The sequence below is a fragment of the Diabrotica undecimpunctata genome, chromosome 7 (genome assembly GCF_040954645.1).
Source record: "Diabrotica undecimpunctata isolate CICGRU chromosome 7, icDiaUnde3, whole genome shotgun sequence".
Classification (NCBI taxonomy): Eukaryota; Metazoa; Arthropoda; class Insecta; order Coleoptera; family Chrysomelidae; genus Diabrotica; species Diabrotica undecimpunctata.
In genome coordinates, this window is record NC_092809.1 from 59,775,393 (window position 1) to 59,788,158 (window position 12,766).

Here is a 12,766-nt window from a genome sequence, read left to right on the forward strand (position 1 = left end):
TAATATGATTTGGTCATAAAGTGAAATTTACATGTTTACACTGTGTGATTTGTCATATGATTTTGTCATAAGCACTGTCATGCGGCTCGTCATAGCTTGTCACAGGAGAATAGGACGGTACCTATTCCGCATGATAAAATCATATGATTTTCGGTAATAATACGGGTAACACCAACATATTTAAATATCGCGCCTTATTCTTATGTCAATTCAGCGACATTCCCTTACCAAGAGACAACATTCTTTATTATTTATTTATTTTTTGTTTGTTTTATTGATATTGAACCTATTATCTAATGTGTGCTATTGTATCGTATTTTTCTTTTATTATTTATTTAGTTTATTTTATTCTTAGTTTAGTGTTTTATAGTCTTCTTAGTCATACTTTTAGATTAGTTTCTTTATTATTTATTTTTAATTTGGTATAATATCAACACTAAATTTGATATACCCTGTCCACGATTTCTTCGTAAGAGCCACCTGCAAGCCCAAAGGCGTCTGATCTTTTTCTTCTTACTGCTGTAATCTGTACGCAGTTGTTGCCGGCGTGTTATTATTAAAAGTCGGGAAGCCAATGCAATCAACGATTTATTTTCTATTATAATGGTTTAAAAATCTAATAGTTGATACCTATACTGTGTCTAATATCTCTATGACCATAAACAAAAAGAAAAATCAAGAAAACCTCACTCATTGTCACTCATATCATAAGTCATAACTTATCATGCAGTGTAAACACGATTTTTTAAAACATCATAGAAACGAGGAATCATAACAAATCTCATATGATAAAATCATGTAATGTAAAGTCTACTTAAGTTCACTTCTCCCAATCCAGTCAGTCATGTCAGATTAATTTCGACTCGAAATGAAATTTCAACCACTTTCTTGAAGTTGAAATTAATTTCGATAAATCGAAAATTAGTGACGTCGTTTGGTTAGTTCAGCTGAAATCCACAAGGTTCGCAAAGTCGCATTTCGACGTCGCCATATTAATTTCGACATGTTTTGAGTCGAAATCTCAATTAGAATCAGGGCCCAGTTCATGCTAAAATATCACCTTCGTTCGATTACAGTTACAGTGTGTTCCGAACAAATGTTCTTCATAAAAACGCTTTATAATGCATTTATACAAATTAAATGACACATATTATTGTGTATTTCTTTAAGTTAACATTAATAAAAATCTTTAAATATTATTTCTACTCGTATATAATAAAATATGTCTAGTGGCTGTAATGCCAGTGTACTCGGCAACGTGATTCTAAAAAAGAACACACCTACCCCCTAAATATTTCGTGTTGGTATCATGTAACCTCACGGGCTATGATGCGGATGACGTACAACACCGTACAGAGGGCACAGCCGAGTTCATGTTAGAACAATTGCGATTTTATTTTCATGAGTTCCCAAGTCGGCGACAAAAAATCGAACACAAAACCATAGGAAACATTTCATAAAAAAAAACAACGTAAAAATGTAATATCAAAAATTGCGGAAATCGCAATTGAACTTTTCTAGTAAAATCTAGGCAATATTTTTAATCGCATATTTTCTATCATTATCGTTATAACCTTCTAACTCTGATTTAAACGAATGAAATCATTAAGTAGCCTGTAATTTCAAAATATTAACAAATAAAATCTGGTAAGTATAACCTAATAAAATATTTTACATTACATGGATGCGCGAGCATCGAAGACGAATTGTATTGTAACAAGGGTCCACTGTGGGTAAACTCTGTGTTATGTTGATATCAATAGTCGCCAAAAAACGATACGTGTCGTACTCTGTCTTCCATTTCAAGGTGTCAATTGTCGTTTTGTATCAACTTATTCGTAGCTGTGGCCTCGCTTCTACTCAACGCCTTCAGACGTGTTGCTTTAGAGAGAGACACACGTCGCATGATAATTGGAAGCATTGGTTAGAAAGAGATACAACTAAACGGTAAAAGCACAGTTGTCTATACTGTGGTAAAAGCGTTAGAAATTTAGGTTAGAGTTAGAGGTTTGTGTATATGTAAACATCGCATCGTATATCGTTATCGTATAACAACCAATAATTAAAATTGATAAAAATTTTAAATGAATAAATTGAAAGTGAGAGCAGACCACTGGGAGTTATTGGTTAGTATGGTGGAAAAAAACCCCGAAATAATTACAAATAAATTTAACGGGGCCGCTGGGAAATCCAAAGGCCACGCCGGAACTGCCACAACATTATTATGGATAACCATATTTTGCATGATTTCATTTAATATATCTCTTGCTATATCTTTGGTTAAACGATACAATCCTTTAAACTGAAAATCTGTTAGTTCATTGAAAGGATCACTTTCATCTCTAAGTAAACGCCTATTAATGTTAAAGTTTCTTAATAGTCTTAGCCTCTCCTCTTCCTCAAAAACTAATACGTTCATATTGTTCACAGGCAACATTATCACTCAGTATACCTTATCTACTGAATAAACTACTTTTAAAATAAATTAAATTGCAAAATACTTAGTAACAATGTGTAAAAACACCAAGACGAAAATGTCAATGATGTCACACTAAAATTAAAAATGTTGCATTGTAATTGGATATAATTTTTTAATAAAAAACAAGTAACCAATAACAATATACTTTTACAGAGGGAATCTTGAATCTGTATATCTACCTTAACTATTGCCAATATTAGAAACACAAATAACAATGAATGTTTTTGGAGTGAACAATAATATCTCGAAAATATCCGAAGCAAAAGCGACACTGGCACAGAGTACCAAAATAATGAGATGTAGTAATGAAAGTCGCAATGAAATATCCGTTTCTACATGTTGCAAGCAACATGACACAGAGTTCCAGAACTGATTCTAATTGAGATTTCGACTCAAAGTCAAAACATGTCGAAATTAATATGGCGACGTCGAAATGCGACTTTGCGAACCTTGTGGATTTCAGCTGAACTAACCAAACGACGTCACTAGTTTTCGACTTATCGAAATTAATTTCAACCACAAGAAAGTGGTTGGTTGAAATTTCATTTCGAGTCGAAATTAATCTGACATGACTGACTGGACTGGGAGAAGTGAACTTAGGTTCAGTTTAAGTAGGCGGTGTTTTGATCCTTGCAAGGAAAACTGAGGCAAAAAGTATCAATATGGCTGTGTTTTACGGACATTTGCTAGTTTTGGAAGAATTAGAGAGGTTAGATATCCGACGTTCATAACGGAGGATAAGAAGAATGTTACGGGATACTCAAAATTCTTTTTCACTAAGTGATGCTCAATTTAGGCAGCAATTCCGGCTTAATAAACAAGCAAGCTGCAAATTATTTAATAAGGGTATTAGAACCATGTTTGGAAGAAGGTGTTTATGCCTCTAGGATACCCAAAATGTTTAGGGTTAGTATTACTAAGCTGCAGTAAATTTAAAAATATATTAGAATATAACCACTAAGTCAAATCTTAGTCGTTATAACTTAAGGATCTCCCACATCGCCTTTTTTTTCTTGCCATCTTTTCTTTCAATTCAAAATATAATTGAGAATGGCCAATATTTATGATTTAACAACTCAAACAAGAAAAAAAAGACGTTCACGTAACGTAAACAAAACAAACATTCAACAAGCGTAGTGCAGCCAATAAACAACAGGGCCAACCCAAATTTTCAGCAGTGTCAAAATGATAAAGTAAATATCCCCAGTTTTAACTACAATCGAAATGAATGAGAATCGCTAGCGATTGCGACTGTCATGGCGTAGTCGCTTTTAAATTTCGACATCGAAATGAAATAGAATTAGGGCCAAGGTATGAATAGACCAGAGATATGTAAGAGAGGGGATATGACACAAACCATATTTCTGTATCTACTAAATGGGACCACTTAATTTGACAGGATGTACTCTCCAATATGGCGACGGGCAGGTCCGGATTCAAATTAATTCAAACTGTATTTACGATTTACTGTTTAGTTTGCGAATAAGCATTGAGTTAGATTAATAATAGTTATTTGGAATAAAATTACTTTCATTTTTAGTACTCTTCAAGTACACTTTAATAATAATTATAAAATTTATTACATACATAAAGTTAAAAATGTACAAAACCAGTCAATAATATGATTTTAAAATTATAACATTTACATACAAGTAAAAAACAACAATTAGCAAGTGCACTTACATAAGTTTATATACATTTAGATATGTTAGTTCCATGTACTATTAATATAAATTATATATTTATATATAATTATTTTATATATTTATATAAAAAATATAAAAATTAGTTATTGTGTATAGGTAGGTAGTTAAAGAATTGTATCAAAGACATGCCGTGTTCTTTATCCTTTTTTAACTTATTGTGGTTTCTATGGAATTGTTATATCTGCATATAAAGATCCCTTTTCCAGTAATGCGAGCCTATGATAAGGGATATTATAGCTAGTGTCAAAGTCGCGGGATATTTTAAACGGTTGAAAATACTACTTTTTAGCTGTTGCAACTGTCAACAATAACTAACTCAACAGGCGATTGTCGATATCCACCGGCTTTTCGTTTATTTTCCGTAACATATAAAGTTTGAGACACTCATCCTATGTATAAAGCTGGTACAAAAACTAGCTCACAATATGATGGTATATCGAGCCCTCGAATAAAAATTAGAAAAATGAAAGAGTTTTATTATATTGATGTTAACAATGTTTACAAGAATTTTTAAAGAATATTTTTATTTAATTTTTTTTTTAAACAATTTGAATTCCACTAAAGTGTCCACTAAATAATACCACTTTATTAATAAGAAGTCTCATACTGAGAGATTTGTCAGTCTTACTCTTGCACATATAGAACATCCTAATATCAATATAGCGGCTTGCTACAGCCTTTATTAGGAGTATTCTGTGATTATCTGAGAATTGTTGATCAATGCTATGACTAACTAAATTTAAAAAGATGTCTTTGTTTATGTACCTCCGTAAAACTTTTGTAATTAAATCGTTGGTACTCATACAAGTTGGAGAAGGGATTTCTTTTAAAATTGTCTCAGCCATAAAGCATATATCAATTACACTTTCAGTAGTATGTAATTATGCTTTTACCACATGTATGTAGTTATGCTTTTAGAGTATTGAGAGAAAGGATTGATATAGCTGTGATCATGATCAATTATATCTACTGACACATCAGTATCACAACTATTACTCAATCAATATTCTCTGGAAGTGATATTAATGTGATCGGTGGGATTGCATTTTAAAATATTTAAATCTTCTAAAGGAAAGCGATCTAAGATATGCAGATGACGTAGTACTAATAGCCGACAGCTGGAAAGAACTGAAGACGATGATCGATGAGCTTCATACGGAATCCATAAAAAAAGGACTGAAAATGAATCTGAGTAAAACTAAGCTAATGTCGAATAAAGATGATCAACCGACGATAACCATCCAAGGAACAAAAGTGGAACATGTAGAAGAATACATATATCTGGGTCAGAATATCAAGGTAAACAAAGAAAACCAAACTACCGAAATAAGCAGACGAGTAAGAATGGGATGGGCCGCATTTGGAAAACTCTCATACATACTGAAAGACAAAAAGATACCCCAAAACCTTCGAACCAAAGTGTTCGATTCTTGTATCCTTCCCGTTCTCACTTACGGAGCTCAAACCTGGACATTCACAAAAAAGAACATGGACAAGATTCGAAAAACTCAGCAAGCCATGGAACGACAGATGCTTGGTATCTCACTAATAGATCGGCAAACGAACGAAGCAATCCGGAACAAAACAAAAATAAAGGACGCCGCGAAACAAGCAGCTAAATTAAAATGGAAATGGGCTGGACACAACGAACGTCTCGAAGATGGTAGATGGAACAAAGAAGTCGGAAACTGGCGACCGTACGATGCGAAGGGACCAAGAGGAAGACCTCAAATGCGCTGGAGCGACGATATCAAAAGAGTCGCAGGACCAATGTGGAAACGCCTAGCACACAACAGGGATGAATGGGAGAGGCCTTTATTCGACAATTCGGATAGAAAAAGGGCAAAAAAAATGTGATTAATTATTAACTAGTACTTTATACAAAATATCAAGAACTTTCTAGTTGAAATCTCTTTGTTCACACCTATACAAACTTATTTATTTGCAAATGAAAGCAAGTGTAATGTACAATTGAAGTTGTATACTGTGTAATGTCCAGGTGTAATTATAATTATAATGACCAATTTACTAAATTTTGAAAATTCCCAGTTCCCACACTATTTACGAACTGTATCCAGGCATTTCTCCTTTCAACATCTTTAGGAAATCTACAACCACATTAACCAAATTAAAAAGATTACATGTTCTTTTTACACGCGGCATCACTAAGAACGGAAGTAATACCGCCCTGTACACTGTTTACAATTTCATACTAACCTATGAAAAGATATTCCAGTTGAGATTTTCTTATTATTACGAGTGTTATTTGGACACAAAATAAAAGAACACGATGTCATAATAGTTTCACTTTAAATAAACATAAAAACCGTACAAAAATAAGTTCAAAATATTTTTAAAATTAAATTTCTATGCACAGAACTACTCGACACAAACAACAATCTGTCAGATACTCACCAATATGGCGAACCGATCCCATCTATTTCACCGTATGTCATATCCCCTCTCTTACATATCTCTGTGGTAACCGGTACCGGTACATGAAGCTAGATGATGAGAGTGAGCAGTGTTCCCAGATCTACTGAAAAATCAGTAGATCTACTGATTTAGAGTCTCGTCTACTGATTTCATCCTTAAATCTACTGAAAAATGATGAAGTTAAGTAAAATATATAAAAATTTAAATAAAAAAACTTTTGTGCAAAACTAGTTTCTGTTATGAATTAAATAAATCGTCCTATTTCTTTTTATGAATTAGCCGCCATCTAGCGCTAATATATGGCTGCTGCCGGCCCTTACAGGTTACAGATTTAATAGATTTGCATTGCTCCATGGCAGATGGCATTTTAGTTAGCTATTTTCTGTGTAATTTTATACTGGGATCTGTCAAAATGGAAAAATTTTCTTCATTATGGATAGCTTGTAGAGGAACAAATTCAAGGCAGGTTAAATTGAATAAAATAATAGTGTATTTTACGTCTAAGGGCTATTTTCTCGAATTGGCTTGATTTTGCAGTTTCTTGCCACTTGAAGATTGGCCGCTTTCTATTTCTTGTTTTACAGCATATACGCTGCGTTCTGTCTGTGCTCTGTGCAACATAAACATAATGCTGTGATTGCTTCTGCCAGAGCACCACTTTCATTCATCGATTTTGCAAAATAATTAAAAACACTAAAATATCAATCATTTATTTTAACAAAACAGGTTAACTGAAAGTTTATATGTCAATTGTCAATGATAAAAACTGAATGCCACAATTGACATTGACAGTTCATTGAACATTGCACAGAACACACTTTTACACAGTTGCCTGTCTATAAACGTTAAAATATTTCCCCCACTGAATCTACTGAAATCTACTGATTTTTCGAGATGACACCTACTGATAATCAGAAAAATCATCTGGGAACACTGAGAGTGAGAGATATGCTCTAATCAAATGCTCTCTTTCTTATTTAAACTGTGAACCGTGACTTGAATATAATAAATAAGTTTGTATATTTTCAATATATTCATTATATATTATATATATTAGCTATGGAAATTAAGGAAGAGTTTGTGGAATATAACCAAAAAGATATAGACAGCCAGCTATCAACATCCATAGATTTAGAAAACTTCAAAAATGAATTAGAAAATAACTCAGGTAAGACAAGTTGTAAAAATTAGTGTTAAATAATGTGATATAATTTGTATTAGAAATGGGAGTAAGAGCTAAAATTAAGGAAGAGTTTGCTGAGGGTTGTCAAGGATATACAGAGAGCCAGCTATTTACATCTCCAGATCTTAATGACTTGATTAATAAAGCAGATGAAGATAACTCAGGTGAGAGAAATAATAAAAATATGTCTAGAAATTTTAATATTTGCCCCATGGTAAGTTCTGTGAGGGACATCATAATGGTCACTTATTACACTGCACAATTATTATTTTTTAATTTTACCATATTTTAAAACTGTTTTTTTGGAAAAAAATGACTAATAATTTTCTGTAATTTCCATATTGTATTTTTGGTCTTATCATATAACTGGAATTTAAATTGTGGTTTATGGGTTATTAACTTTTTAGAAGTTAAATTGGGTTAAGTTAGGTTTTCAGTACAAACTTTGGTACAAATAAGGGACATTTTTCACATTTGGTCCCAGTGAAGATAGCCTCAAATGAGTTTGACAGAAGGAATTATTGGTGTTTGGCAGTGTTAAAATTTACATTACAAATGAAACATATGCAATCAAAGGCATTACAAAAAAAAAAAGTTTTAAAACAGCTTTTAAAAGTTAATAGTAAAATGTCAGTATAAATAATAAAGTTAAAAAGACATCTGTTGCAATCTGGCAACTGGTGATTTGAGTGTTCTGGCTCTATTGCCAAATCTATTGGCTAATTTATCAAAGGGCAATTGCCAAAAAAACTTTCTAATAATTAATTGCAATTAATAGCAAACAAAACATATTAATTACAATATTTCGTTCTATGAAACTTAATTGACAGCTAATTTGAGACTATCTTCACTGGGACCAAATGTGAAAAACATCCCAAATAACCTCAGACCTAACAGGCTCAGCTTTGATAACAAGGTCAAATTTACCCAAACGTCAAAAGTTTGAATCTTTCTAGCGGTAAATTTAAATATTGGTTGTCTTTATACTTACGAGAGTATATCACAAAATTAAAAATATATTATATGTGGTATACCTGCAGCACTTATTAAGAACTGTATTTTTTCCCTTTGTAAACCTTTACAACAAATTTTCAATTTATCATTATCATCATCTGTATTTCCACAATATTGGAAAAATAGTTTTCTTACACCCATCTATAAATCTGGCAATCGCGAGTGTGTTAACAACTATAGAGGTATAACTATTCAATCAGCAATCCCGAAACTTCTTGATAAATTGGTATCGATAAATCTCTCCTGGGCTTGCAGAAACATAATTATTGATGAACAACATGGATTTTCTAACGGGAAGTCAACAGTAACAAACCTTGTCAATTACCAACAATACTTGTTGGGTGCATTTGAGAATAAAATTCAGGTCGACAGCGTTTACACTGATTTCTCAAAGGCCTTTGACCAGGTTAATCATAATCTTTTGGTCCGCAAACTTCATGCATCTGGCTTTGGTGACCTCATTGTTAATTGGATTAAAAGTTTTCTGATGGGACGTACACAGCAAGTAGGGATTAACAATTATATTTCAAAAGAATTCCATTGTTATTCTGGTGTATCACAAGGGTCTCACTGTGGTCCTTTGTTTTTTAACTTGTTCATTAACGATATTGGTAAGGCTATCAAAAACTCACACTTCCTGCTATTTGCTGATGATCTTAAGCTATTTCGTTGTATACATAATAAATCGGATAGAGATCTCCTGCAAGATGATGTAAATAATATATTTTTATGGTCAAAACAAAATGGTTTAAGCTTAAATCCAACTAAATGTTCTTGTATTTCATTTGGTCGTATAAATAATCTAATAGCTAATAGATATGTTCTTAATGATGTACTCTTGGATTCAGTTACTGAGATAAGAGATTTGTGCGTATTATTGGATTGTGCATTGACATTTAGAAGCCATTTTCTTAAAATTTAGGAAACAGGATTTCGTAATCTTGGTTTTATTTATCGTAACAGTCATGATCTCTCACCTATTGTATTTAAATTATTGTATTGCTCTCTGGTACGCTCAGGTCTTGAATACTGCTCTGTTGTTTGGTCCCCATTTCATCAAGTATACATTGATGGATTGGAGAGCGTTCAGAGGAAGTTTCTAAGATCTTTAGCTTTTAAAGCACATATTAATATAAAAAATACTGATAATTATTTCATAGATTATTCTATAATAATGTCTCAATTTAACATTACTACATTGAAGAACCACAGGTTGAGAGCTGATATGTTATTTTTGTTTAAAATTATAAACAACTTTATTAATTGTCCTTCGTTATTAGCCAATGTACACTTAAACACAATACATAGAACTCGACACACTGCACTCTTTCATATTCCTTTTCATAGGACTGATTATGCTCGTCATTTTCCCTTGTCGAGAATGCTGAGCTCTTGCAATGACCTCCTATTGGATCCTTTCTGTACAAACATTAACGCTTTCAAAAGGCAACTTAAGAATGTAATTTTCAATCTAGATATGTGATATTTTTTATATATATATTTTTTAACTTTTGTGATTTGATATACTGTTTTTATGTACAAATTTTAACTGTTTACTTGTTTCTTTGTTATTGTTTGATGTTTCTTATTGTTCTATATTGTTCTAAAATTCTATATTGTTTGATTGTGTACATGATCTTTACTTTTTACCATTTGTTGTATTTTATTGTAAATGGTTCTACCGTTGAAATAAATAAATAAATAAAAAATAATAATTCACAATTGCAGCGTAGAAACAACTGTTTCGATATACAATGTAATATACTATGATTTTTACTGTCTGGGTTATCGAAATTTCAGACAAGAGTCTTAAGAGATAGAGATAATTAATCTACTTTAATATATAACTCTTTATATATAAAATAACTTCTAGAGCATTGGTAAGTCTTTTCCATTACATATTTTTTTTATATTAGTAAAATTTTGATCAGCTACTGATATGTCACCGCATGGCGGCAAGAAAAAGCCACCTGATCTCCAAGCGATCAATAATAATAATGAAAACAATAATATGGATATTTCGAATAATGAAAATAATACGATAATAAATGATAAGTCTGATAATGAGAAAAAAAAAATAAATTTAATCAAAGTGACAACAGATACAAGAATAATGCTGTAGGGCAATACTTAGTTGTAGTAGAAGGAATCGAGAAAAAATCCAAAATAGGCAAGAATAATCACTTGCAAATAGCAAATGACCTCTCCAATTTAAATTTAAAAGATATCTTGGAGGTTAAAGTCAAAGGTATAAATAAAATTGGTGTTTCTTTCGCAAACAGCGAAGCGGCTAACAATTTTATTAATAACCCTATCAATCTTAAAGATAAATATAAAATATATATTCTATATAATCAAATAACATGTAAGGGCATCATCAGAGATGTTAACCCGTCACTAACCGAAGATCAAATCAAAAAATCATTAATCTCACCCTTCGATGTTATAGACATCAAAAGACTAAACAGGAAAATTATTAAAGATGATAACTCAGTTGAATATGCTCCTACAGGCACAATACTTATAATTTTTGATGGTAAGATATTACCAAGAGAAATAAAAATTAGTTAACTTAAATTCAACATTATTCCATATGTGTCGAGAGTCACACAATGTTATAAATGTTTGATATATGGTCATACCAGGACTCTTTGCAGAACTATACCAAAATGTCATAATTGTGGACAACAGGTGGAAGAGAGTGAATTAGAGTCACATCTAGAGGCAAAATGCCTAACAATTTGTATATATTGTAAGAGTCCTGAGCATAACTCAGTTAATAAAAAGTGTCCTGAATATACCAGACAAACAGAAATTAAAAAGTTAATGGCATATGAAAACTTATCATTTTATGAAGCTGCACAACTAACACCAAAAAATTACTTAAGTAAAGACTATAGAAAAGAAGATAGTCAATACCATACGGCTAACTTCCCAAGCATAAAACCAAAACATAATACAGAAAACAACAGTATTAATATTAATCAAAGAAGAACTACTGCAAGCCAGTGCATAAATTCTAAAAGGAGTTACGTTTCTGCAGTCAAATCAATGGGAACAATAAAGAAAATAAATATTTCATAAGATAAAACTATACATGAATCGCAATTAATAAATCAAAATGGTAGATTATCTCAACTAAATAGTACAGTTCAAATTAATGACACTCTATCTATATCTGGTATTAATAATAACAATTTAAAACATAATTTTAATAAATCAACGCCTGTTAGTGCATCACAAAATTACTGTAATACAATAGACGATTTATACAGAAAATTTACAAATATGAATAAAGAAGAACAAATTAAAATTAGAGAATTAATATTAACATATTCAGAACTCAACAAATAAGTTCCTGATCTAGACGATCAGGATAAATATTATTAAAAAAATTAAAACACATTATGAGTTATACCAACAACTCACTTACAAACATTAGTTTGATGCAATGGAACATGAATGGGTTTCAATCCAATAATTACAACCTGAATATCTTGACATCGAATATGTAGAATCAAAGGTTATGATGTAATTAGGGAAGATATAGAAAATGGAGCAGGAGGTATTGCCACACTCATTAAAAATAGTCTAATTTACAGTAGGGTTAATTTAGACTCCAAGTGTCAAAGCCCTACCCAAAAAATAAATTATCATATAATTTTTTTGAATATATATATATATATATATATATATATATATATATATATATATATATATATGTATATATATAATTATTGGAACAATGTGCTCATTATGGGAGACTTGAATGCACATCACACATGTTGGGGTAGTCAAGTAGGTAATAGAAATGGTAACCTTTTATTAAAAATCTTTGATGAGTTTAATTATATATACTTAAATGATGGAAAAAGCACTATAATTAATACCCCACTAGAGGGATCCAGCCCTGTAGATCTATCATTTGTATCTGACTCTCTAGCAATA

The 12,766-nt window shown here is 31.5% G+C and overlaps 1 protein-coding gene across 6 annotated transcripts in view; it reads left to right on the top strand.

Moving 5' to 3' along the window:
- Window positions 1-12,766, top strand: part of LOC140445394 (uncharacterized) — a 132,934-nt gene that overhangs the window by 41,493 nt on the left and 78,675 nt on the right. For 5 of the 6 annotated variants that reach the window (XM_072537388.1, XM_072537389.1, XM_072537385.1 and 2 more), the window contains exons 3-4: window positions 7,679-7,789; window positions 7,843-7,968. In XM_072537388.1, coding sequence (XP_072393489.1) covers window positions 7,679-7,789; window positions 7,843-7,968 — 237 coding nt within the window. The remainder of the gene's footprint in view (window positions 1-7,678; window positions 7,790-7,842; window positions 7,969-12,766) is intronic. The other variant, XM_072537387.1, reaches the window with a different exon arrangement.